This window comes from Rhamphochromis longiceps, linkage group LG3 (genome assembly GCF_057381845.1).
Source record: "Rhamphochromis longiceps isolate RC_006_pf linkage group LG3, R_longiceps_female_GT1.1, whole genome shotgun sequence".
Lineage (NCBI taxonomy): Eukaryota > Metazoa > Chordata > Actinopteri > Cichliformes > Cichlidae > Rhamphochromis > Rhamphochromis longiceps.
The window spans coordinates 1235625-1263518 of NC_140559.1; the positions used below are offsets into that span (position 1 = coordinate 1235625).

The 27894-nt window shown below is 42.4% G+C and overlaps 3 protein-coding genes and 1 pseudogene across 6 annotated transcripts in view; 1 reads left to right on the top strand and 3 right to left on the bottom strand.

Moving 5' to 3' along the window:
* Positions 1-27894, bottom strand: part of LOC146672452 (uncharacterized) — a 47894-nt gene that overhangs the window by 11702 nt on the left and 8298 nt on the right. Inside the window, exon 8 of one of the 2 annotated variants that reach the window (XM_085385923.1) lies at positions 12356-12360. In XM_085385923.1, the coding sequence (XP_085242049.1) occupies positions 12356-12360 (5 nt within the window). Of the gene's footprint in view, positions 1-12355; positions 12361-18174; positions 18525-27894 lie in introns of those variants that run through there. The other variant, XM_085385931.1, reaches the window with a different exon arrangement.
* On the bottom strand, positions 1355-27870 carry LOC146672453 (nuclear factor 7, ovary-like; annotated as a pseudogene). The gene is made up of 3 exons (XR_014908108.1): positions 27820-27870; positions 25885-25972; positions 1355-3003 (listed from the first exon to the last, which is right to left on the bottom strand). The product of XR_014908108.1 is annotated as a nuclear factor 7, ovary-like (transcript).
* Positions 11650-14263, top strand: LOC146672454 (uncharacterized). The gene is made up of 2 exons (XM_085386601.1): positions 11650-12907; positions 13267-14263. Exon 1 carries the CDS (start codon positions 11764-11766, stop codon positions 12904-12906), a length of 1143 nt encoding a protein of 380 aa, XP_085242727.1. The 5' UTR covers positions 11650-11763; the 3' UTR covers position 12907; positions 13267-14263.
* On the bottom strand, positions 24151-27826 carry LOC146672455 (nuclear factor 7, brain-like). Of its 2 annotated transcripts, none has more exons than XM_085386271.1 (2): positions 25885-27826; positions 24151-25806 (listed from the first exon to the last, which is right to left on the bottom strand). In XM_085386271.1, the coding sequence occupies exon 2, from the start codon at positions 25549-25551 to the stop codon at positions 24151-24153; it is 1401 nt and encodes a 466-aa protein (XP_085242397.1). In that variant the 5' UTR covers positions 25552-25806; positions 25885-27826. The 2 variants fall into 2 exon arrangements, with proteins under 2 accessions (XP_085242397.1, XP_085242387.1); XM_085386261.1 differs by having other exon boundaries at positions 24151-25801; positions 25885-25971.

Here is a 27894-nt window from a genome sequence, read left to right on the forward strand (position 1 = left end):
CAAAGGTCTCACAGGTAAATTGTGAGCGATCACAGCAGCATCTCATCCTGACTAACAGCTTTTAGATGCAGGGAGAGCGTCGTGGTTCAGAGGTGGTTCAGCAGATGATGAAGGCCTTTCTGTTGCATTGTGTAGTGCTGTGGAGGCCATGATGGTCGACTGGGTCTGCTTCTACTGAACTCACAAACACTTCTGAGGTATTTACACCTGAAGCCTCATTGAATGTGAGTCAGAAACAAACGGCTCAGCTGTGATTAATGGATGTTTCCCTGCATTTCTATTTTCACACACTTTATTTCTTACAGCAGGAAAACTGAACAGAATGTATGTAAGAGGTCAGAGTGAGGATGACGTCACTTAATACAGGAAATACATGTTTGTCTGTTTTGATGATGAAGGACTTCTTCAGCTCTGTAAACAGCTACACTTGAGAGGACAGAGGTGATTTCATGGATCAATAACAATGTGTTTATCAGCTTTCATCATCGCAGTGCAGACATGACGTCAGATCTATCAGAGTGAAGGCCGTCTCTCTGATGACGTCACAGAGCAGAGTCCTTCTGTCCAATAAAGGATCTCAGATCAGCTGCTGCCATCTTGTGGCCACAGTTGGTTACTGTCTCTGAAAGTTGTCTCATGTTTCCTGTTGTCCTGCTAACAAAGGCTCATCATGCTGAGAGGGCAGCAGCATTTTGTGGCTCTTCACACATGTTCATTATATTCTGATGATCCTGGATGGAGACAAACTACAGATAAGTGTGTTCAGCCCAACTAGTTTATCTCATTACAGCAGTTTGATGTTTCCCTTTGAATCCCCCTGAAGATCCTGACAGTGAAGCACGTACATAATACTCCAGCCTTTCAACTCTGAGCTTATTTAGTTCTATTAATACACTGAAATCTCATTTGTGTCATGAAGAAAGTCTTTAATCAAACAGAATTCAAAGATCAGAAACATTTCATATATGGAGTTAAACATGAATCATTGTTTCAACAACATATTTATTGTTGTCATAAACAGACAAGAAGACAACAACAAACTGCTCCTCCCATTCAACACATGTCAGTCCATATCCCAGCAAACTAAATCATCTCCATTTACACATCAAATAGAAACATGAATCACTTGTAATGATTAGAAACTTGATAGAATTTCAAATCTAGTTTGGGGAGTCATTCAGTGAGAAACAGTGAAATGATTTTCCATGTGAAAAGGTGGACAGCAGAAACAGAAAGAAACAGTGAAACTAAAAGAGAAACAAAGAGCTTTGGAACAACGAGGCAGCAGGAGGACAGCTGCAGTTTAACAGCTTCAACTCACTGACAGGAAACAACATTAGAAACATCATCATCCTCAACTCATCTGCTGCACTGACACTGACACCTTCAACGGACACACCTTCACTTTATCACCATCAATAGTGCCAATGTATGGAAACATCCTGTGAGTGAAAGTGTGTGTGAAGGTGTGTATGTGTGTGTTAGTATCAGGATCAGAGAACGACAGCTTTCCTCTGTTCCAGTCCAGATTCACTCTGATCCTCTGGAGCTTCTTCTGAACTGAGAGAGCAGATTCTGCTGATGGTGAGCCTGTGTAGTATTTACCTTCATAGAACCATAATCTCCATAATCCAGACTGTATGCTTCCCTTCCTCTGCACAGACTCTGCTAACACACCCAGTCCCCACCATGTACTGTCTCCTACATCAACATCCCAGCTGTGAGTCCCTGAGTTAAAGCCCTCAGAGCCCAGGACAGAGTAGGAATCATCAATCCTCTCTGGATTATCAGGAAGCTGCTGCCTTCATCTCCTCGTCTCACACTGGTCAGATCTTCAGACAGGATGAGTTCTGGATCAGCAGTGTTTGGGTCCAGAATGAGAGGAGTGTAGGAGACCATGTACTTCATGTTGTTCCAGATGTTGAAGGTCAGGTTGCCCAGGTGTTTGGCCTGGTCTATCAGAGCTCCTGAGGGCAGCTGTGGATCATCCAGCAGGGGGCAGCGCTGGACTCTTTCCACTGCAGCCTTGTAGTTGTGCAGGAATGAGACGTCTTCAGCTCTCAGCTCCTCCTCTGTGGCTCTGACTGTGTCTGAAAGAGCTGCTATCTCTCTGCTCAGAGCCTCCATCTTCTCCTTCATCATCCCACTCTTCTGCTCCTCTTCCTCCCTCAGTGCAGCCAGCCTGGCCTCCTCTTCCTCTGCTAGAAACTGGTGAAGCTTCTTAAACTGCTCCTTAATCTGCCTCTCTGTGTGTCGGGCCTGGACCTTAATGTGTTCTGCTGTTTGATCAAACTTCACTTGAACTTCTTCACAAACCTTTAACTTCTTCTTTAAGGGCTCCAGAGTTTCCTGAAGTTCCTTCTTGTGTTGTTGTGCAGCTTCATCGATGGGTCTGAATCTGTGATTGGTGTGTTTTTCTGAGTCTCTGCAGACGACACACACTGGCTGCTGATGGTCCAGACAGAAGAGTTTGAGTTTCTCAGAGTGCAGACTGCAGAGAGCCTCTGAAGCTCTCTGATCTCTCTCCTGTAAGAACGACTCACACAGGTTCTTTAAAGCCAGATTTAAAGGTGGTTCATCCTTTGAAGATCTTCTCTTACAAACTGGACACTCGTGTGTTGGTCTCTCTCTCCACCATCTCTTCAGACAGTCTTTACAGAAGCTGTGGCTACATGACAGAAGAACAGGATCTCTGAAGACCTCCTGACAGACCGGACAGCAGAGATCCTCCTCTGATCTGGAAGCCATTGAGTCTGTGAGTGAAGCTGAAAACAGCAGACAGGAAGTACAGTCAGTCCTGGCTCCCCTCCCTCCTCTACCACCTTCACTGAAACTTCCTTTGAGTCGTGTTTTTGCTCAAACTCACATTCAGTGTGTGGAGCGTCAGCAGCTTGAAGCAGCAGTGTTGGAGTTTTCCACTTTTCTCTCCTGTAGCTGGACTCACTCAGAGGAAGCTGCTAGTTTGGTCTGAGCTCAGTCTGATCGTCTGTGCGTCTCTCTTTACTGAGGAGGAAGAACTTCCTGTTTCCTGGTTTGTCACATTTGAGTGACGTGAGGGGAGGAGACAAATGTTGCTGTTTGACTTTTAACTAAGGTGTGTTTCAATCCTGCCTGCAGCTCAAAAGCTGTAAAACAGGTTTTGTGTCTTTTCACCTCCACAGGTCACAACATGAAACCTGTTGTGAAGTTTATAAAATAAAGTGTCACTCGGTGGTGCAGCTGTTTGTCAGCTTGTATTTTAGACTTTGTTCTGGTTCTTGTTCAGGTTCCCAGCAGTGGGAGTGTAATGCAGTCACACACACACAGGTGGTGTTAAGGTGGATTCACTTAGTTACAGACAGTGGTGTTATTTCCTGTAACTAAGGGTGTGTTTCACTCCAAAGTTCAGACATTAACCTGCCAGAAGTTGTATAAGTTACTGATAAAGAGCTTTTATCTCATTTCACTTGCAGGTCAGAGCATGAAAGCTGTGATGCAGCAGTTTGAGGAAACTTGCTGCTGATATAAAATATTTTTTGTGGTTTTACAAAATATATAAAAGAGCAGAAAGAAAAGAAACAAGTGTAAAGAGTGCAGCAAAATGCATGTTTTAGTGTGAGTTGGTTCATCTGATCTGGTTGTGTAAAAGTCACTGCATGACACTGAGTGTTACTTTTGTGTTACTGACACTCATCTCTGACTCAGAGAAACGATTTCTCCCCTGTGATGTTCACACAGTGGTGAGTTACATGTGTGTGGAATTTTTCACGTTTTACAGAATAAATTTTCTCTTACTTTCTTTTTTCTGTTATTTACTAAAAAGAAATAATGAATTCTCCACACGTGTTTGAAGGTTGCATGCAAATATCATGTGATGTAAAAGTCAAATATCTGCTGATGGAGCAAAACAAGGCCAGATGTTGAGCAGCTGTATTGCTGCATGACATCAGCCCACAGCAGCAGAGACCGTGGAGCCAACATGTGAGAAACAAAGCAACACGCTGAACATCTGAACCACAGCAGGAAGTGCGACTCTTTGTAGACCTGTGGACAGGAAACACACAGCAGGTCCTGATCAGTAACAGGGTCCAAATACAAACATTTGTTTATCAGCATCTGTATATATGAGCACACAGAGAGCTCAGCTGGACACACACTTCAGTCCTCCATCAAACACAACACACCTACACACTGTTTCCACCAGCTGCAGCACAGTCCAGTCTTTACAGTCAGGGAGGGCTTTTAATTTGAAAGGCACCACACAGGAAGTTTCAGAGGAACAGAAGAAGAACCAAAGGATGGTCTGTGATGTTAAGGTTAGGGTGATCAGCATCAGCTGGAAATATGAAACATATCAAACATGTGAGGAAGAAGCAGCAGCAGCTCACACGTTTACCACAACCACACACAGTCCTCTGAGAGCAGCGTGGCCTCCATCAACACACAAACTCAAACGCACAAACTCACTGATTGATTATTGATTGATTGATTTTCAGAGATAAGTAATTAAAGTTTATTTATTAAGCTCTTTTCACAGCGGTCACAAAGCGCTTCACACAAAAGGCTCAAATAAACATGAACATTAGGTGAAAATAAAGATTCAGTAAGACAGTAAAATAAACAGGTAGTTTTAAAATAAATTAATAATAATTCAATAAAATGTTTGTCATTAGAAAGTCTGTAAAACAGAAACATTTGAACTGCTTTTTAAAGAATCCACAGAGTCGACTAAACGTAGCTGTGGAGGCAGACTGATCCACAGCCTTGGTGCCACAGACTGAAAGGCTCTGTCACACTTAGTCTTTAGTCGTGTACAGGGAACAACTAACACATCATGAGTCTGAACGGAGACAACGAGCAGCAGTTTACTTTGTAAGAAGCTTAGAAAAATAATCTAGGACGTGATCATTTAGTGTTCTGTGTGTTAACACGCGAATTTTGAAACAAATCCTGAAATTTATTTGGTGCCAATATAAAGAAAATTAAATAGCAGTAATGTGAGCTCGCTTGGAGGTGAGAACGACGTGATTTGTCCAGGCTGGTAAACAGGACATTACAATAATCTAAACACGATGACACAAATGTTTTTTTGTGGATCGGATCAATCCATCCACAAACACGGATCAATGGTTAAGCTGTTTTGTGCGCTTGGCCTTATCAGCACCTGTAAAGGGAGTTGTTTTCTCAAACTGCTGAAGTAAGTTCATCTAGTTTTCACTGAACAGTAACAGTGTCACAACTAAGCATATGCATAAGCACTTAAATACTTTAAATGAGAATAACAGAAAGTTTCTATTACAGGACCTAGAGCCTGTCCCAGTAGTCATAGGTAGAGTACACCTGGACAGGTCACCAGTCTGTCAGAGGACTAACACAGAGACAGACATCAGAGTAACAAATCTATTTAAAATTAATGTAAGTTTGCTGCAGCTGCATGTATGAACATGTGTTTCTGTGCTCACAGTCAGGAAGCTGCAGTTCATCTTTAGTCTACTTTAAACAGACCTCACAAAAGGCTGATGTGGCTGGATCAGTAGTCTGATTTAAGTACGATACCTTTGGCCAGGGATTCATCTGCTGCATCGCTTCACTGCAGTCTTACGTGTTTTCCCCACAGTGGTAATAAGGGGGCATTAGTCCAAGTTGGCGGCCAACCAAAGCGGTTTGACCGGTTTCGTGCGTGTGCGCATGCGCGTTCAGGTGCGCTCGGGGGCATGCGAGTTCATGTGTGGAAACACACAGGGCGTCAGAGGGGTTGTATGAGTTTATGTGTTTTTAACTGGGTTTTAATTTAAACAAACCATAGGGTTTTTAATGAAACTATTTTCATCACTTTGGTGTATCTCAACATTCAGTTATACAGACGTGTGTGTTCTTAAAAGCAATTCTTTGTTTTGGAAGCCGTGTTGCTTCACAGTGCACCTTAACAAAGAGGGGATGCTTTTTATTTACATCTAGTCAAACGTGTTGGTAATAGTGTTTTAATCACACTAATTTTATAATCCTGACAATATCTCAGCTTGCAGCGATGCATGCATTTCATTTTAAAAACGGCACAAGTGGGAATTTCTTCTGAATGGGTAAAGTCAGCTTGTTCACAAGCGTTTCATTTAATCAAACCACTAGTTTTAATTTAACTAGTTTTTACGCATCTACTGGGGTTTCTTTCACGGGTTGATGAGATCATTTTATTTAAAAATCGGGATTTCGGGATGTTGAACTAAGAGTGAGACAGGGGTTACTAGTTTTAACACAACAGATGGTCACAAATAACATTCATAGAATAACATAGAAGAGCGCACTACATGGTTTAAGGACATGTTTTTATACAGTGGTGCGACTGGAGAGCTATGCTGCGTCTCTTTAGCCAGATTGACGACACCATCAAGAGGGATAGGCTCAACACTGCGTACGAGGATCTTAGAAAACGCCTTGTTTTTGATGATTTTGCGACTTGTCTGAAGACTGGCATGCATTCTACCCTGTGCAAACCTAAAATCATAAGGCGTCTGACAACTAAATAAACCAAATGGTAGGTTAAATGTGTGTGGGTGTGTGTGTGTGAGTATCTATGCAACAAAATATAACATCTTGTTATTGCTCTCATTTTTCAGAGGGAGACATACAAGCATGGGACCTCTCAGACTCGCCAGACTCCGAATTGCCCGAGTATTACTGTGACACCCACTATGATGATGTGATGCCGAGGCTCACGACATTCCGATTCATCCCCGCCATACGCTTGTTTGTACGCTCATACACAGTCGATGGGACTGGAACACAATTCAGCAGGATTGCAGAACACACCATGACTGAACTGAGATCATCACAACATATAGTGTGATGGAAATGCAGTTTCCAGTAGCACCGACAGAAGTGTCATGTTACAGATGCGCTAAGGGAAATGAGAGTAAGGATATAAGCACACAGCCCCACTCCACTGACGACCTGCTGTTGGCCAACACCCTCAACGACTTTTACTGCTGGTTTGATGAGACATCAAGCAGCCTCGACACCTCCACCTTCCCCAACAATAGAGACACTTTGGTCCATCATCCCCCCACCTCCCCACTCCCACCAGCACAGAGCCATCACCACCATCAAAGACTTCACCCACAGGAGCCCCCTCCTCACTCCACAGCTATGAGGATTTCACACCACCTTCTCCCACTACAACCCTTCATATTCATGAAGCAGATGTGAGGACGCAGTTTGACCCTTTAGACCTACTAAAGAACCCAGTCCGCCTGAGCTTATCTTTATATTTTTACATGTTGCAGTGCCATTTCTGGGAGTATTTGAAGTTGCTATACATCAATACAACCATTATATCCCAAATTTTAATCATATGTATGCATTAAGTCATCAGTAACTACATAAATTGCAATAGTGGTATTTTTACACGCATTTCTAGTTAAAGTAATTTCAGAGGTTCATCCCTGAAAATTGTAAATGTAAAAAAGTTGCATAAAACAGTTTCCAAATTAATTTTGAGTGTCTTCATAATTTTATTTTTGAGATACACCAATTTGTATATACTGCAGCCACCAACTTTGACATTCTCATTTACATGACTTATTTAAACATTCTCCTCTTGAATGCAAAATTCTTAAAAACATCTTTTATCCTTTCAAGAGTAAATAAATCTGAAAGCTGTTCCATCCTAAAAGAGTACAACAATGTGTAGTTTATGATGTTCTAAAGGTTTCAGCATCTTTTTGAATTTGTCACATGTGTGGAAAGGTATGAGTGAGCCTTTGTATCATACTGTGAGAGATGCTCGTCAGCACACAAACCCAGAGTTTCTCTACAGGAACACACAGAGTTATTCCCTGTACTGTAAGGACACGTTCAGCATTGTGCAGTAAATCCAGATCATCCCAGTTAAATGCTTACATGGATGTGAGTGTGGTCGTCAGAGCAGCGCTGATCAGTGTCAGGTTATAATGACCAAGGTGTACACAAACACTAAGTTTGAGTGTGTGCAGTGAGACTTCAGTCACAGCGTTTAACTGAGGTGTGAAAAAATAAGCTGAACTCTGCAGCTTGTTGTGGTCCCCTGTGGCTTGACACGCCTTCCAGCTGTTCTCCAGCATTTTCATTTACAGTCAGAAAATATCTCCACATGTTGCTCCTCTTTCTCTCTCTCTGCAGTCCAAATGCGTCTCTGAGTGCATCTGAGTCACGTGACGGCACAGTAACAAATCCCAGCAGGGCAGGAAGAAGGGGGCGGAGCAAAGTGCGTCTGCCGCATAAGAAGAGGTGTTCACACAGACAGAGCTGCTTTTTCATCCAGAGCGAGTAAATAGTGAGCCTCCAGGAGAGAAACAAACTAAAGTATCGATCATATACCACTACCAACGTTTGGATCGATATCTGCATCGATCTGCCCACCCTTGTCTCCTGGATCGTAGCTGCGATCAGCGTGAACCACGTGGGTCTCTGCTCCCTGACCTGTTTCCTGTGTTTGGAAAGAGTTCCAGCTTCATCTCTCGGTTTGTGGGCTCATCTAAAGGTAAGCACCGAGCTAACTTCAACACTACATTTACTAACCCTGCGCAAATTTGCAGAAATCCCTTGAAACCAACACCTACTAGAATCACTGACTTTTTTTATTTTCTGGTGCGTTAATCACCCCTGCTGAGATTTGTACGGGTCATATGCTCGATTCACATCCTGCTTTTGTTGTGCAAACCACCCATTGTCTTTGAGGCCTGGCACATTTGCTTTTGCACACACATACAAACAGTGGCGGTCCTAGCCAGTTTGGTGCCCTGGGCGAAAACTCCCTCTGGCGCCCCCCCCCCCCCCCCCCCACACACACACACACACAGACAAAACATATTAAGGATTGTACATTAACATAAAGCTGTTGTACGTACACACACACACACACACATGAAGAGAGAGAGTATGCAAACAGCCATCATAATTTATCATACAATGAGAACAGGACAAATCAACAACTGACAATGACTAATTAATATTAAAATCTGTAACATAATGTATTGTCTGGAGTTTGGTCTGTTACTGTTGCTATTTTTACCATCTCTTTTTGGAGCAACTGTAACCCACATAATTTCCTTAGAGATTAATAAAGTATTCTGACTCTGATTGGTTCAGGATGACCTGCCATTATCCAATCACACATCTGCTTACCTGCATCTTTTGCTCGTTTCTCCTCTTCTTTTCTCCTTTTTCTGAACTGAAGACATGATGGCTTTGAACTTTTCTTGTCCATCTTCCATTGGTTCTAATTTTGCACTCCAGTATGAACACAAATCTCCAACATATATATGTGGAGTTGGGGGATATATATATATATATATATATATATATATATATATATATATATATATATATATATATATATATATATATATATATATATATATATATATTATTAATTAGGGGTGCAACGATATTCGTATCGATATTGAACCGTTCGATACAGTGCTTTCGGTTCGGTACGCATATGTATCGAACAATACAAAATTTGTAATTTATTTTATCAACTTTCCTTCTGACGATGCTGTCTGTGTTGAGCGCTCAGTGAATCTGTGTTCGACTACTCCGCCTAGGCTGCACTGTCGAGCGCAGATCTACTGAGCGCTCAACACAGACAGCATCGTCAGAAGGAAGAGCGCAGGGCAAGCTAGCGAGACAGAAGTTAAGCTCTACTTTCAACATGGACCCCCCCCCCCCCATTCAGATCTGGCGTTTGGAATTATTTTGGTTTTCATGTGACGTATGACCCTGAAGGTAAGCGAGTCATGGACTAAAGTAAAACAGTATGTTGGATGTGCCATGCAATGCTCAATTACATAGGTGGGAACTAGTGTGTTAGCGCAGTTAGCTCGTTAACGTGTTGGCCGTCTAGCCCCATGCACGGGGCGATCGGCGGTAGCTCGTTAACGGAGATTTGCCGTGTTGTGGCGTTAAGGTCATTTCAACGAGATTAACCTGAAAGCACTAGTGGGAACACAACGAATATGACTGCACATTTACATCATCCTAGTGCAAAGACAAAAACAACAAGCATGCTACTAACTTTAGCCGAGTCATTTAGACAGCTGTTAGCACATGATTCTCCTTATGCTGCTGAGAATATAGCCCAGAAGAAGCGGATAGTATAGCTTTTATTTTGGAAAGAGGCATTTCTCTGTAATAAACTCTCTTTTCCAAAGATGAGTGATTCCTCAATCAGATACAGGGCTCGCAAAATCGCTAGCCCGACGTCCTGGGGCTAGCGATTTTTTTCAGATGGGCTACCCTGCCCGTCGGGCTATTGTAGGAAGGAAAAATCTATGTCAATGCTTTTGCATTCTTTCGGAAATGTAGCTGGGTAATTATGTCATTGGCATCGGTGAGCCACTGCCAATATGTGACATATTGAAATCGCGTTTGAATTTGCGCTTGTTTTTTTGCTTTCACTTTGCAATCGCGCGAACTGTGTATAGAGAGCGACAGCACTGATCTGTGAGTGATGATAATTTGCGCACCAATTCCTCTGACATCGTCTTATTAATCGTTAGCTTACTATGCAAACATGACAAGTGAAATCTCCCGCAGCAAGCTTAAACATGTGAGAGGTTGATCGTGCAGAGAATCGCTGAGCATTATGTGAGTGCGTGTGTAAAAGCAGCAGGATATATATTGTAGCGGATCAGGGCTGTTCGGGGTTCTGTTTGTACAGTTATGTTTTGTTTATGTTGCCATAGTGACGGGTGACGCCCTCTCGCTGCGACGGTGTGTCCTTCCGGGGTCAGAGGGCGCCCTGTGTGGTGGTGTTGTTGTTGCTGTGCTGTTGCCGCGCTGAGCAGTTAGCTAGCAGCAGTGTTCTTCTGCAGATGTCAATAAACGGCTGTGCTCCCTGGCTAGCTCACGGGAAGCAAGACCAAACGATACCTCCGTCTCCTCCTTGTCTGAGCTCGCCACAATATTTTAGTTCTGCTGAGCCAAATAAGACAGGTCAGGGTGAAGAAGTGACAGCCAAAGAAAAACTTACCACAAAACGGAGAAGTTATGACAAATCAGACTATAAGGCAAAAAGAAAGTGCAGCTTTATGGTTTCATGGACAAAAGAATTTCTGTGGCTGCAATATGACAAGCGAAATAACCAGGGCTGCACATAAGTGGTCCGCAGGTGCGCATTCGCTGTCAAAATAAAAAACGGGCACAAGATAAGAAGTTGCAACGCGTGTTTGCATACATAAGATTTTCAGGAGGAGGACAGACATTTGTTTAGAACTCTTAAAGATGTCGAAGAAGCTCCTTTAAGCAATTACTGTGATGTTCCTCCACCTCCAAAGAAATGTCAGAAGGAGTCCGAACCACAAAAGAAGCACGTATTCTCGGAAAAGTAGTTGCAGGAGGTGAGCTGGCTTCAAACAAATGATGAACGCACAGAGATGTGGTGCGGAATGTGCCGTGAAAATTTAATAAATGACAAATTAAAAAGGCATGAACATTTTTTTTGTATCGAAAAAATATCGAACTGTGACACCAAAGTATCGAACCGAACCGAACCGTGAATTTTATATATATATATATATATATATATATATATAAGCTCACAAAATACCACTACTAAAAGGCCGGTTAGAATAATGCATTTCCCACAAATCACTGCCTCTGTTTGTATCTCTGTCACTGCAGGACCAACGTGGATCGAGAAGTCAACGCTCTCAGGAGGCCGACAATTTCGTTGAAGAAAGAAGCGGAAGAAAAAAATACAACCGTGACGAGTTTGGGAAAGATTTTACTGTGAAAGCTTCCCTAAAAATGCATCAGGTCATGCACACCAGAGAGAGACCATTCAGCTGTGGAGACTGTGGAGAGTCTTTTACCAATTCTGGAAACTTAAAAAGACACAAACTCATCCACACTGGAGAGAGACCATTCAGCTGTAACGAGTGTGGAAAATCTTATACGCAGTCTGGACACTTAAAAACACACAAACTCATCCACAGTGGAGAGAGACCATTCAGCTGTGGAGACTGTGGAAAGTCTTTTACCGATTCTGGAAACTTAAAAAGACACAAACTCATCCACACTGGAGAGAGACCGTTCAGCTGTAACGAGTGTGGAAAATCTTATACGCAGTCTGGACACTTAAAAACACACAAACTCATCCACAGTGGAGAGAGACCATTCAGCTGTGGAGACTGTGGAAAGTCTTTTACCGAGTCTGGAAGCTTAGAAACACACCAATTCATCCACACTGGAGAGAGACCGTTCAGCTGTGGAGACTGTGGAAAGTCTTTTACCCAGTCTCAAACATTAAAAACACACCAACTGATCCACACTGGAGAGAGACCGTTCAGCTGTAACGAGTGTGGAAAATCTTATACGCAGTCTGGACACTTAAAAACACACAAACTCATCCACAGTGGAGAGAGACCGTTCAGCTGTGGAGACTGTGGAAAGTCTTTTACCCAGTCTCAAACATTAAAAACACACCAACTGATCCACACTGGAGAGAGACCATTCAGCTGTGACGAGTGTGGAAAGTCTTTTACGCACATTTCAAACTTAAAATCACATCAACTCATCCACAATGGAGTTAAACCGTACACCTGTGATCAGTGTGGCAGAGCTTTTACTCACAGTAGCAACTTACAGAGTCATCTAGTTACCCACTCTGAAATTAAGGCGTACAGCTGTGACATTTGTGGAAAAACTTTCAGCCGGATAGGGAGCCGAAATACACACCTACGCATTCACACCAGACATGACGTGTACAGCTGTGATCAGTGTGGTAAACAGTTTACAACAAACGCAGAGTTACGACGTCACATGTTTACCCACACCGAGGAGAGACCTTATAAATGTGACCTGTGTGAGAAAACTTTTAAATCTCCACATTACCTGAAAGCACACCAACAGATCCACACCAGAAAGACTCTACAAGTGCGGTTACTGTGAGGTATGTATTTATATTTTTATCTTGTCAGCCCGACTGTTTGAAACAACTCTGCTCATCAAATTGTGTTAGCATGTTAGCAATTCTACTGCATGGAAAGGCAGCTCTGAATGATTATTCAGACTCTAATCACAGGTTTTTAGGGATAGTGTTTGAGAATCGTTATTGTTATTGTAGCATTAAACTAGTTTTAATTTAATGTTTTTACTCTTATCATTTTTATAGCACATTAAATTGATCTGAGTGTGATAATGTAAACAGTAAAATGTAATTGGACTTTGGCAGAGATGCTCTTTATTTCAGGTGACGTTCAGGAGAAAAATGTTGAAGGACTGACTTACTGTCTTTGTGTTTTTGTTTAGAAGCAGAGCGACACAAATGGATCAATTTCTCAACCCTGTAATCGCTGTGGGAAAGACTTTTGTTGTGACCTTTGTGGAAAAACTTTAAGTCATTGAAGGACTCTGAAAATACATCAACGTAGACACACTGGAGACAAAATGAACTACCGTATTTTCACGACCATAAGACGCACCATACTAAAAGGCGCAGTCTCAGTTGTGTGTGCCATTACTGTATTTAACACACACATAAGGCGCACCAGGTTATAGGGCGCATACAAGTATGCGTATTTAACAATTAAGCGGAAGCAAAACTGAGTTTAGTACTCACATTTTTAATACCGGTAATTGTCATCAATCAAACCCATCGAAGTCCTCATCCTCTGTGTCTGAATTGAACAGCTGCGCTAAATCTCCATCAAACATTCCAGGTTCACTTTCTTCACCGTCAAAGTCACTTTCAGTGCCGTGCGGCTCCTCGGAAATGATGCCGGCTTTTGCGAAAGCTCAAACAACAGTGCCAGCAGACATGTTAGTCCAAGCATCTACAATCCATTCGCAAATTGTGGCGTAACTCGCCCGGCGCTGCCTTCCACTCTTAGTGAAACTGTGGTCTCCATCGGTCATCCATCGCTCCCACGCCGCTCGCAGCCTTACTTTGAACGGCCGGTTCACACCGATGCCCAGCGGTTGGAGTTCCTTTGTCAGGCCTCCCGGAATGACAGCAAGCTCACAGTTCATTTGTTTCACTAGTTTTTTCACATCGGCTGTGAGATGGGCACGCATAGAGTCACAGATCAACAGCGATGGTGATGCGTGGAAAAAACCACCTGGTCTCCTTACATACACCTCCCTCAGCCACTCTTTCATCATTTCCTCATCCATCCAGCCCTTTTCATTTGCCTTAATGATGATTCCTGCTGGAAACTTCTCTTTAGGCAAAGTCTTTCTCTTAAAAATCACCATAGGTGGCAGTTTCTGTCCATTAGCATGGCAGCCAAGCACAACAGTGAAAGAAGACTTTTCGTGCCCCGTTGTGCGTATCGCTACTGTGCTGGTCCCCTTCTTCTCCACAGTGTGACTCACCGGGATGTCGAAAGTGAGCGGCACCTCGTCCATGTTAGTGATGTGGCTGGGCTGGATGTTTTTGTCGCCGATGTGTTTGCTGCAGTAGGAGCGGAAGATGGCCAGCTTTTCATTATAATCCGCTGGAAGTTGCTGCGCTACCGTAGTCCTGGTCCGGATGGAAAAATGGCACCGTTTCATGAAACGAAAGCACCAAGACGGACCTCATTGGAAATGTTCAATTTTCATTTCTTCTGCTAGCGAAACTGCTTTTAGTCGAATGGTGACCGTCGAAACGCTTCTCCCACTTGTTCTTTGCTCGATGATCCACCGCTCGAGTCTTTCCTCCAACTCGGGCCACCTCGCCTTATGTCCGCGGAAACTCAGCTGTGTTTTCTTGACCTTTCAGAGCTTGTTTTCCAGCTTCCTCCACTTGCGAACCATCGATTCATTAATCTTAAATTCTCTCCCGGCTGCTCGATTTCCATGTTCCTCCGCGTAGCTGATGGCCTTCAGTTTAAACTGCGCTTCATAAGCATGTCTCTTTGCCGTTTTCAGGGTTGCTAAAACAATGATGTTCTGCATAACGCACATACCTGACCTTTTATACAGGTATGTGCGATTGTCCCGGTATATACAATCAACGCCCACACTTCACCCTTTAGTGTTCTCATGGTGTTCTCTACTACGTCCTCCTTACAACACACACAGGGCGCACTGCACTATAGGGCGCGCCGCACTTTTTAAAGAAAATTTAAGGCTTTTATGTGCGCCTTATAGTTGCGAAAATACGGTACTGTAAAGAATGCGGGAGAGGCTTCACCACTTCAAAGGACTTCAAACAATATGAACTCCTTCACAGTGGCGTTAAAAAGCATGTCTGCGATCAGTGTGGGTCATCTTTCATCCGTGCACGTCAGCTTGAAAAGCATAAACGAGTCCACACATGAAAGAAACCATACAAGTGCAGACACTGTGACAAAACCTTTTCACAATCATGTGATCATACTAAGCATGAGCGCAGACCCATTAAAGAGAACTTCATCTGTGAAAGAGTTTGAGTAATCTCAGTTCATACTCCACTCACAAACGATTCCATGTTACAAATAAACTGTTACGTCTTGATTCCCGCTTTTACGTTAATCTTGTAAACAGTACATTTGCATAACGACTGAAATCGGCCCAATGAATGAACAATGGGCTGTGAGGTCAATTTCTTCATCATTAATATGCAAATTCTTATGAGCATTGATCAACAACCACTGGTCAATGGCCACGAGTACATTCACAGAGTAAAAATTTGCATAATGATAATGAAGTTTACTGTTACCAATGTTCAAAAACATTTACTAAATTATCTTCTCTGTGCAAACATCAGCGTGATGCAGGACTGAAATCATTGCCATCTCTGGATCGCAGTGAATCTGCAGAGACAGAAAGATCCTCTTCTGGTTTCAGGGTCAGACTTAAACCCTTGAGATCAAGCTCCACAGACTTCAGGTGGAGTCTTCTGTAAAGATCTGATTAGGCCCCTATGAATGAAAATGTGCCTCTTGTTACATTTTAAGCTTTCTAAACTGTTCCACTGTAGTGTTTGTGTTGAGTGGTTCGCTTTGTTCCAGCAGTTTGATTAAGAAATCTGTTTCCTGTTATATTTTTAAAGAATGCATTGATCCATGTGTTCTGCAGGTTTTTTTCAGCTTGTTTGTGTAATGAAATCCTGCAACAATTAAACCAAAATTTTATATGTTAAATAAAGAAATGGTTTACTGACAAAGAGTTTGAGCCGTGATGTCATTTTCTGTATATCAGAGCAACACCTGAAGTGACCAGTGTTTAAAGTCAGAGTCAAATTTTGTGTCAGCATGACCTTGTAAAAACTTCTTGGCGATGCTTCACTATGTTATCTGCTAACTGTTCGGGTGTAGAAGGACGAAACTCCCAGGGTGACCAGTGGCAGGAGCTTCCTGATGCAGAGAGTTGAGTGTGGGGGGATATAAAAGAGAAGCTGAGGCATCCCAAGGTTAAAGCTGGCATAACTGAACTTTAATGTTTGATGTGTTTTGGCTCTCCTGCGTGCAGTAATTAATAGCTTGAACAGAGCAGAGCTTGATATAAAAGCCTGGGTGACAACTAACTTTATGCTGGTGATTATACTTGGCCCTAAAATACCTAGAAATATGGTATCCAACCAGATACTTGCTCTGGATGGCATTACCTTGGCCTCCAGTAACACCTTGGAGTAATATTTGACCAGGACATTAAACAAATATTTAGGGCTGTGTGATGAACCAAGTTGAAAAAGCAGAAGGAGTCACAAGAATTATTAGAAAAACAGTTTTCATTCATTTAACCCAAATATTACATTTACAAAAGTAATTAATGTTAAGCTCAAAAAAATGTCAAAGAAACAAAACTGAACTCAGGCAAAGAACTGCAAACTTAACAAACCAAATGACTGCACAAAGAAATATAACTGACCTAAACAAACATTTTCTCTGTATCTACTACAATATAAAGCGCCTTGAGGCTACTTTTCTTGTGATTTGGCGCTATATAGATACAATTGAATTGAATTGGTTCTTTAGTATTTCTAAAGGGTTAAACTGCTTCCTCACATCTGCTTCATGAATATGAAGGGTTGTAGTGGGAGACGGTGGTGTGAAACCCTCATAGGTGTGAAGTGAGGAGGGGCCTCCTGTGGGTGAAGTCTTTCATAGCATTAATTGCTTTGTTGTGGCGGGAGTGGGGAATGTGCAAGGATGGGGTGGCTGTAGCTCAGGAGGTAGAGCAGGTCACCTATTGATTGAAAGGTTAGAGGTTCGATCCCAGGCTCCTCCAGTCTACCAAGTATTCTTGGGCAAGATACTAACGCCAAGTTGCTCTCCGATGCATCCATCGGAGTATGAATGTGTGTGAGTGTAGTTAGAAAGCCCTCAGTATAGAGGTATTGCTTGTAAGAATGGGTGTGACTGGGTGAATGTGTTGTATAGAGCACTTACAACTCTGGGGGAGTATAAAAGAGCTATATAAGAATCAGTCCATTTTACCAAGTGAAAATCTGGCATTTAAAGATGAATGGAAAAGACTCGCTCACAGCTGACTAATGAACATTTGCATGCATGCTTAAGAACTGCATTGACCCCATTTCACACAAGCTTTAAAATTCTGCCTGCACATATCAGACGTGTAGTCATCTGTGTCCATATTTTCTCCAGCATACGGGGGATTCCTATCATAATAAATCTTTTGGTAAGAGGTGATAAAGAACCTAATCAAAACTTTCCATCCAAATTCCCTCCATCTTTGTGAGGTAGTGCATTTCCATTGTGCTTTCCACATTTGAGTCCATTCATCCTGTGTTGTGCACACTCCTCCCTCCTTCTCCCATAATGTCTTATTTGTAAAAAATGTATACAAACAGGAAATGTGTTTTTTATTGCCGTCACCACTAGGGATGCACCGATACCGATACCGGTATCGGCCTCGATACCACATTTTCTAAAGTACTCGTACTCGTTAAAAGTCCCCCGATACCGGGGATCGATACCACGGTCTGAGACCTGTCTATGTTTGAGCGGCATGTAAGGGGTTAATCACAGGCGCCGAGTGCCCGCCCCCAGGCCCCGGCTGCAGCTCAGAGCTGGGAGAAGGAGAAACAAGTGAGCCGTGTGGAACTAATTCAAAGTGAATGAAGACGCGGAAACAAAGGCGGACTGCATATAGTGCTCAGCTCAGCAAACAGTTATCCTTTGTCCTCCCTGGTGAACATGATGTCAGGAATCTGACTTTAAGGACACCTGCAAACCCATTAATCTGACTTTGTACTTATACCATTCTGGTCATGTGATCATGTGGTTGTAGGACGCTCCTCTTCCTCAGAGGATCCACCTGTGCTTCCTCTCCTCTCTCCTCCACCTGTTACAGTGAGGGAACGTCCTCCATGATGGAGGAGCTGCTGGAAAGTGCTGAGAGTTTCCTCCAGAGTGAGACCTCTGTCACAGTTCAGAGGATCTACGGCAGCAGAGACCTTCATGGACACTAAAAGTCTCAAACACACAACAACAACATCACACTGACTCCACTCTGACATCACTGATCAATAATCAAAGAACACACAGATCAAACTGATTGATCAGCCATCAGAGGAGTCGGATCAATGGAGCTGCTTCTGTTCCTGATGTCCCCTGTTTGATCCTGGACCTGAACTCTCCCTGCAGAGGAGACACAAGACAGTCAGACACACAAGCACAAATATAATCTTTGACAACTGAGGAAGTTTGGGGTCTCTCCAGTGATCCTCGGGCCTTTCTATATAGTAGGGCTGGGTATCGTCACTGATTTCTAGAATCGATTCAATTCCGATTCACAAGGTCCCGAATCTGCTTTAGAATCAGCACATAAAGGGCGTGAACACAAAGCGCGGACCCGCCGACAGATCAGAATCAGCCAGCTGTCGGCTTTCAGCCCCGACCGTGAGAAAGGCGACATCTAACTGATTCTGATCCGCGGGTCGCGCTGTGTGTTTACGTCTTTGTGCAGAGTCCATGTTCCTGCTCTCATTTACTGTCTTAGCTGTTTGGTGGTTGTTGAAATTTTGTGAGATTTCACCTGAGATTCTGGCATTTCGGGCAAAATAAATTTATATTAAAAAATTGATTCAGGATTTTAATGAATCGATTTTACGTTATCCAAGCCAGAAACGATATTAATCGAGAAATCGATTATAAAAACCCAGCCCTGTATACAAATAACAGCTTCAGCTGACGCAGCCTGACTCAATCCTAGATGTTCAGCACACAGAGACACAGTTTATTTATTTATTTTATTTATTTATTTATTTTTTTTGCCTGTCCCATTTGGTTCTTTAGCCATCAGAATTGTTGTCTGAAGACCAACAAGGATACCCAAAGGATTTACTTTGCCAAATGGATCATCGTGGCATTGCCGTATTGGTCCATTTGGTCGATCTTTGTTTTTATTATTTATTATATTTTATTTTCAGATGTTACAGACGGGACAGACATGAGTGAGAGATAGGAAAGGGAGAAAGAAAGAGGAAGGAAGGGAAAAACAGAAGGGGAGAGGGACAGTGAGAAAGGGGGGGAGAAAAAAAATCTCCTGGATCACCTGTTGAGAGAGGAATAGAAAACAAGCAAAAAAAGACAAAAAAACCAAAAAACAAAGCAACATACTAAACACAACACCATCGCATTAATCTAGCTAAGTGTAAACAGCAGTAAATACTAAATATTCAATGTTGTTGTGCAGCACGCAGGACAGATGTGCTTCGAAGTAGCAGCCAAGAAAGGTGTAATTTGGGTCTACGAGCAGTGAACACCCGTGTGCATACCTGTGTGGATCAGCGCGCTTTGTGGCTGCCGTCAGCAGCAGTTATGCAATTTGAGACAATTTTATGGTTCAAGTTACAATGAATAAGTGAAATACCTTATTGTTAATATATGTGCGATGTAATGTATGTTGTTGGTGTAAATACATTTACAAGGGTTTACAGAATGTTTCCGGGGTGGAACCAATGTTTAGTCTGTTGTTTGAGGTCGACGGTATATTCTGGTACACGCTACACTCGGTAGAGCGCAGCATGCTTTCGTCTCTCCCTGGTGGTGGTAGAGATATGTAGACGCATGCAACGGAGTGTTCGACCATGGGAAAGAGTGACACTACAAGAAGCATTTCATTTAACCCCTGCAAGTTAATGCGGCCAATGAGGTATGCAATTTGTATATGTTGTGATAGAAAATAAGATGTTTGTTTGTGATAGAGCGAGCGAGTTATGGTAACCACGTGTATATGTTAGCATTTTGTGAAGGTGAAATTGTAAGCATTTGTGTTGTTTAATAATGTACTTTATTGTTTATTCTCTATGAGAACAATGTACGGCGGAAATTGATTATTTTATGTTGTTGTACAGTTCTCACGGCATCGTTACGGCATCTCTGGTGGCATCGTTGGTGGCGCCCGTGTGCAATAAATGCCAGTAAATCAAGAACGCCTTGTGTTCGTTTTTCAACTTGGAGGGAGTTACACGCTTGCATTCCAAAGGTTTCTCCATGTAACGATCTGCTAGGGAGTGTGGGGGGGCCACAGCCCTGTCCTCCAGGGTGTGAAGCAGGTATGGAGGAGATCAAAACTCCAGACATCCAGAGGCCCCCAGAACACAAGAAACCATATAAATATATATAAAAACCCACCCTGTATACAAATAACAGCTTCAGCTGACGCAGCCTGACTCAATCCTAGATGTTCAGCACACAGAGACACAGAGGTGCCGTTTAAAGTTTAGTGTTAACCTGAGTCACTGATCATTTGCAGTATTACAGAGTCTGGCAGTCTTTGCATGATGTCCACGTCACTGTAAGTTTCTAGCTGACTCTCAGGTGTGACAGGTGTGCCAGCAGGAAAGAGTAATAATAACCTGCATCCTGAGGTTTGTCATGCAGGATTAAAGGAGCCAGGCTTTGTTCACACAGCTAGGATTGTATTTTACACTGACCCTGGGTCAGTATAAGTATCATACAGTTTAAACGAAGCACTGAAACTTGCACATATTTATTACAGATGCACTAAAGAAAAACGGGATATTTAGAGTCAATCTGTGGCTGCGATTAAACACTTTACTGGAAACTTTATTAACCAGTAACTTCATCAGTCATGACAGAAGCTAATATTTCTGTGCTAACATCGTTTAAACCAGTGGTTCCCAAACTTTTTTTGCTGGGCCCCCCTTTGTTTTACAAGAAAAATTTGCCCGCCCCCCTCGTGCGCACGAACACATCCTCCAACCACACACACCCATATTTTGCTCCATTGCGGTTTATTTCACACCTCAAACATTTAGTAAACAATTAAGCAAATACAAGTAATCTGCAATAAATTACAGGTAGTAATAAAATAAACTACTAACTCTTTTACGCTGCGTCCGCACCTACACGGGTATATTTGAAAACGCAGCTGTTTCGTCCACGTAAACGGCGTTTCAAATCACCGAAAACTGAGATTTTTAAAAGTATTTTTTTGCGTTTACGTGTGGACGAGGAATACAGAGTTCGTCACGCAACGTCAAAGGTATGTGGCTATTTTCACGTCACGCTGTGCGCCACGTTATTGTTTACATGAGATGAATTGCAGAATGATAGATAGAGACAAAATACTGTTAATCTGACTGTCTGCAGGTTTTACAGGCAGTTACTGTCCCTCCATTTACAAAGGCAGAGGCGTCATGATGTGATTATTTTACTGTAGTTGTTTTTTCCTGTGTAATAATATTCAACATTGCTATCAATACATTTTTCAACAAATGTCTCTGTGCAAAATGGGTTTAAAAACATAAACAGCTGTGGGATCCTGTTTGTCCGTGATTTAAACAGCCCAGCGCGCTCTGATGAAGGGAAAACCAACCCTGCAGGGAGACCTACCTCGGCACTTGTGCAGGTGAAGCCAAAGGGAAGATTTGCTTCACCATATTTTCTAGTCTTTGGCTTAGAATGAAGTTGGTTTGGAAACATATTCAGTGATGCTTCATCTCCTGCTTTGCACAAAACAAAAAACAAAGAAAGAAACAAAAAAAAAGCAACATTTTGCAACTTCAACCTAAAGCGCTCCATCTATGCAAGATAGCATGGGTGCTGTGGTGCTAGCAGTGTCCAACTAACAGAAACTAACAGAAACAGTTGCCTCTGCCATGTTTTCCTGTTTCTTCTTTCCTTGTAGCCGCTAGATCAGAAGTTTATTTCCTCTCAGGTTTGTTACTTTCAGTAAAGTTTCACTGTTAGAGCCCTGACCAGCATCCTGCAGCATCTGGAGCAGCTGTGTGGTGCTGTGATGGCAATAAGGATCCAAATCTGTGGGGATGTTTCCAGCAGGGGTTATAACCTGCAGTCAGCAAGGTGTGCCTAATAAAGTGGCCGTGTCTATGTCACAGTGCAGCAGCATCAGAAAACGGTGGTTTACATCTCTGTTACAGGAGACCTGAAGAGTTAAAACACCAGACAAGAAAATCTAAACGTTACACAAAGAACATAAAAGAAGTAAACTTCATAAAAACTTCACAAATGATGCTTTAAATGAAAAATAAATCCCTGTAAATAATTCAACAGGTCACATGTTAGAACCACCTTAACTAAACTCTGTAGCCGGTCACTGTGGTTTGTCCCAGCAGCTCTTAGGAAACAAACTGCTAACTTCAGTGTCAGCACACACTGTTAGTAAACTATGCAACACTGAATTCAGGTTTCAGTTGTGTTAAGTTGTGAAGTTGTGATGAAAGTCTTCTTACTGACACAGGTAGGATGGTCAGGCGTCCTCTGTTCCTTCACCGTTCATGAACTGTCACTTATAAAATGCTGCCAAACATCAACTACACTCAATAACTAAACGTGTGCAGGTTAAAGTGATGGACGCCCAGATCTGCACTCCAAATACAAACAGACTAAAGGTGTTTCCTCCAGAAACAAAGACAATATTTACAAAGGTCTCACAGGTAAATTGTGAGCGATCACAGCAGCATCTCATCCTGACTAACAGCTTTTAGATGCAGGGAGAGCGTCGTGGTTCAGAGGTGGTTCAGCAGATGATGAAGGCCTTTCTGTTGCATTGTGTAGTGCTGTGGAGGCCATGATGGTCGACTGGGTCTGCTTCTACTGAACTCACAAACACTTCTGAGGTATTTACACCTGAAGCCTCATTGAATGTGAGTCAGAAACAAACGGCTCAGCTGTGATTAATGGATGTTTCCCTGCATTTCTATTTTCACACAGTTTATTTCTTACAGCAGGAAAACTGAACAGAATGTATGTAAGAGGTCAGAGTGAGGATGACGTCACTTAATACAGGAAATACATGTTTGTCTGTTTTGATGATGAAGGACTTCTTCAGCTCTGTAAACAGCTACACTTGAGAGGACAGAGGTGATTTCATGGATCAATAACAATGTGTTTATCAGCTTTCATCATCGCAGTGCAGACATGACGTCAGATCTATCAGAGTGAAGGCCGTCTCTCTGATGACGTCACAGAGCAGAGTCCTTCTGTCCAATAAAGGATCTCAGATCAGCTGCTGCCATCTTGTGGCCACAGTTGGTTACTGTCTCTGAAAGTTGTCTCATGTTTCCTGTTGTCCTGCTAACAAAGGCTCATCATGCTGAGAGGGCAGCAGCATTTTGTGGCTCTTCACACATGTTCATTATATTCTGATGATCCTGGATGGAGACAAACTACAGATAAGTGTGTTCAGCCCAACTAGTTTATCTCATTACAGCAGTTTGATGTTTCCCTTTGAATCCCCCTGAAGATCCTGACAGTGAAGCACGTACATAATACTCCAGCCTTTCAACTCTGAGCTTATTTAGTTCTATTAATACACTGAAATCTCATTTGTGTCATGAAGAAAGTCTTTAATCAAACAGAATTCAAAGAGCAGAAACATTTCATATATGGAGTTAAACATGAATCATTGTTTCAACAACATATTTATTGTTGTCATAAACAGACAAGAAGACAACAACAAACTGCTCCTCCCATTCAACACATGTCAGTCCATATCCCAGCAAACTAAATCATCTCCATTTACACATCAAATAGAAACATGAATCACTTGTAATGATTAGAAACTTGATAGAACTTCAAATCTAGTTTGGGGAGTCATTCAGTGAGAAACAGTGAAATGATTTTCCATGTGAAAAGGTGGACAGCAGAAACAGAAAGAAACAGTGAAACTAAAAGAGAAACAAAGAGCTTTGGAACAACGAGGCAGCAGGAGGACAGCTGCAGTTTAACAGCTTCAACTCACTGACAGGAAACAACATTAGAAACATCATCATCCTCAACTCATCTGCTGCACTGACACTGACACCTTCAACGGACACACCTTTGCTTTACCATCATCAACAGTGTTAATGTATGGAAACATCCTGTGAGTGAAAGTGTGTGTGAAGGTGTGTATGTGTGTGTTAGTATCAGGATCAGAGAACGACAGCTTTCCTCTGTTCCAGTCCAGATTCACTCTGATCCTCTGGAGCTTCTGCTGGACTGAGAGATCAGTGGGTAGAGCTGATGGTGAACATGCTGAGTATTTACTTTTAATTCCATTAAACAATATTCTCCATAATCCAGACAGTATGTATCCCTTCCTCTGCACAGACTCTGCTAACACACCCAGTTCCCACCATGTACTGTCTCCAACTTCAACATCCCAGCTGTGAGTCCCTGAGTTAAAGCCCTCAGAGCCCAGGACAGACCAGGACCAATCAAACCTCTCTGGATTATCAGGAAGCTGCTGCCTCTCTCCTCCTCGTCTCACACTGGTCAGATCTTCAGACAGGATGAGTTTTGGATGAGCAGTGTTTGGGTCCAGAATGAGAGGAGTGTAGGAGACCATGTCCTTCATGTTGTTCCAGATGTTGAAGGTCAGGTTGCCCAGGTGTTTGGCCTGGTCTATCAGAGCTCCTGAGGGCAGCTGTGGATCATCCAGCAGGGGGCAGCGCTGGACTCTTTCCACTGCAGCCTTTAAGTTGTGCAGGAATGAGACGTCTTCAGCTCTCAGCTCCTCCTCTGTGGCTCTGACTGTGTCTGAAAGAGCTGCTATCTCTCTGCTCAGAGCCTCCATCTTCTCCTTCATCATCCCACTCTTCTGCTCCTCTCCCTCCCTCAGTGCAGCCAGCCTGGCCTCCTCTTCCTCTGCTAGAAACTGCTGAAGCTTCTTAAACTGCTCCTTAATCTGCCTCTCTGTGTGTCGGGCCTGGACCTTAATGTGTTCTGCTGTTTGATCAAACTTCACTTGAACTTCTTCACAAACCTTTAACTTCTTCTTTAAGGGCTCCAGAGTTTCCTGAAGTTCCTTCTTGTGTTGTTGTGCAGCTTCATCGATGGGTCTGAATCTGTGATTGGTGTGTTTTTCTGAGTCTCTGCAGACGAGACACACTGGCTGCTGATGGTCCAGACAGAAGAGTCTGAGTTTCTCAGAGTGCAGACTGCAGAGATCCTCTGAAGCTCTCTGATCTCTCTCCTGTAAGAACGACTCACACAGGTTCTTTAAAGCTCGGTTTAAAGGTGGTTCATAAACTGATCTTTTCTTACAAACTGGACACTCGTGTGTTGGTCTCTCTCTCCACCATCTCTTCAGACAGTCTTTACAGAAGCTGTGGCTACATGACAGAAGAACAGGATCTCTGAAGACCTCCTGACAGACCGGACAGCAGAGATCCTCCTCTGATCTGGAAGCCATTGAGTCTGTGAGTGAAGCTGAAAACAGCAGACAGGAAGTACAGTCAGTCCTGGCTCCCCTCCCTCCTCTACCACCTTCACTGAAACTTCCTTTGAGTCGTGTTTTTGCTCAAACTCACATTCAGTGTGTGGAGCGTCAGCAGCTTGAAGCAGCAGTGTTGGAGTTTTCCACTTTTCTCTCCTGTAGCTGGACTCACTCAGAGGAAGCTGCTAGTTTGGTCTGAGCTCAGTCTGATCGTCTGTGCGTCTCTCTGCACTGAAGAAGAAAAACATCTTGTTTCCTGGTTTTGTTGCATGTAAGTGATGTGAGGGGAGGAGAACAATGTTGCTTTACCTGTAGCCTAGGTGTGCTTCATTCCAGAGTTAGACTTTCATCCTGCCAGCAGCTCAAAAGCTATAAAACAGGTTTTCCTCCATTCCAGCTGCACATGTCACAACATTACTCTTAATTTTAATTACTTTTGTAGAATCTATTTAGACTTTGAAGCAAAACTATCAGATTTCTCACATAACTAAAAGATTTAATTTATTCATCAGTAATCATCAGTGCACCTGACTCACATATTTTGGGTAAAACACACTGCTAACCTCAGTAAGGGCCAGTCAAACACCCTTTACCTCAGGTCACAAATAAGTACAGTATTAAAGTTCTGTGAGTGATGAGACATTCTGTATGATTTTAGGATGGATTTCTTCATTTTAGCCCTGATTTTGATTTTGCTGTTTTTCCAAATCTTAGACATAATGGAGGATTTCGGAACATAAAACTTACCAGAAAGTGATTATCATCAACAGTTTGGTTGCTGATGTCATAGCTAAATTTAACCTAAAATAGATGTGACACCAGTAAAAACTGCCAAAAAACTATGCTTGAGACTTGTGTCTTTTAGGGACTTTTCTAACACAAATATCTGCTTTAACTTAAATGAGGACCACGAATGTCCTTTGGAAACTGGTAAATACAATGAACTCTCTGATTATCAAACATCTGCTTGTGTTAAGGTACGCTTCATGATTTCAAGATTTATTTCTTTTCTCTTGGTGTTCCAGTCCAGTCTTGCTTTTTTCCTGTAAATAAACCTTGTAAGTACTCCAGTACTGAGGCCATTTACGTGAAAAGGGAAAGACCATCTCTGAATTGAGGAGGGAGCCTAAGGGTACATCTGTCACCATCTTACAATGCTGTGATTGCAGCCATTCCCCAACTCTGTGAAAGGCACTCATGGCCATTGATCAGTGGTTGTTGATTAATGGTCATGAGAATTTGCATAATTAAGATTAAGGAACTGACCTCCCAGCCCATTGTTCCTTCAGCAGGCTGGTTTCAGTCATTATGCAAATGTACTGGTTGTGGAAACCTGCAGTCAGCTGAGACTGAAGAAGTCACTTGGATGAGTAATGAAACGTTTCTCCCACAAAACGCTACGTCCAGATGAACAGAATCGACTTCTGGAGATGTTATTAAGAATCTACATTTTGTATAAAAATATTCTTATCTTTATTTTTTCAGTGTGGAATCTATATAAAAACCATAGAGGCTCTCACTGTTTGCAGGTTGATGGACATTCACTGTTTTTTTGTTTGTTTTTTTACTTGATCCTGGTAAGAAGTGGATCACTTCATATCACTCAGTTAAACCAGATAGGACTTCACTAAACCTCTAATCCTGCCTCTCAGGTCCACTCAGACCTGACATAAATCTCTTCTCTTCATCACATGGAGTACACACGGATGTCCACTGACAATTTACATTTCACATTTTAAGAAACTATAACAGGATCGACTGTTGAACCATCAGGTCTCCAGCTGCCGGTGTCCACAGAAACGATGTCTCTGAACCAGATGAATCTTATCAGTGCCTAATTGTTTCTAATGGGCACATTTTATTTTCCATATGTATATTTCATTTGAAATGACTCACGAAGCTAATTAAAGCTAATGTGTGAAAAGTTAAAGAGGAATTAAAGTAAAACAGCTGAAAAAGTTCTATTAAAGAGAATACATCCTCTTGAACTGCACAGTACAACACTGTAACCAAACATGTGAAAGAGCTAAACTTAATGAACAAAGAGAAAAACAGAAACATGGTAAACTATGAAAAATTTTGATAAAGTACGTAGTTATTGAAACTTCCAGCAGTCATATTGTTTGATCTGAATCAGAATCCAGTGTTTGATGGAAATCTCCTCCTGCTGCACTTCAACACATTAAAGAGAGAGAGATGAAAGAAAAGCTGATGATGAGAGCAGAGAGAGGAAGGTGTACTTACCGTGCAGGAGCATCACAAACACCACAAACATCTTCATGTTCCTGTCAAACTCAGAGACTCTTTAAAAGCCCTTCA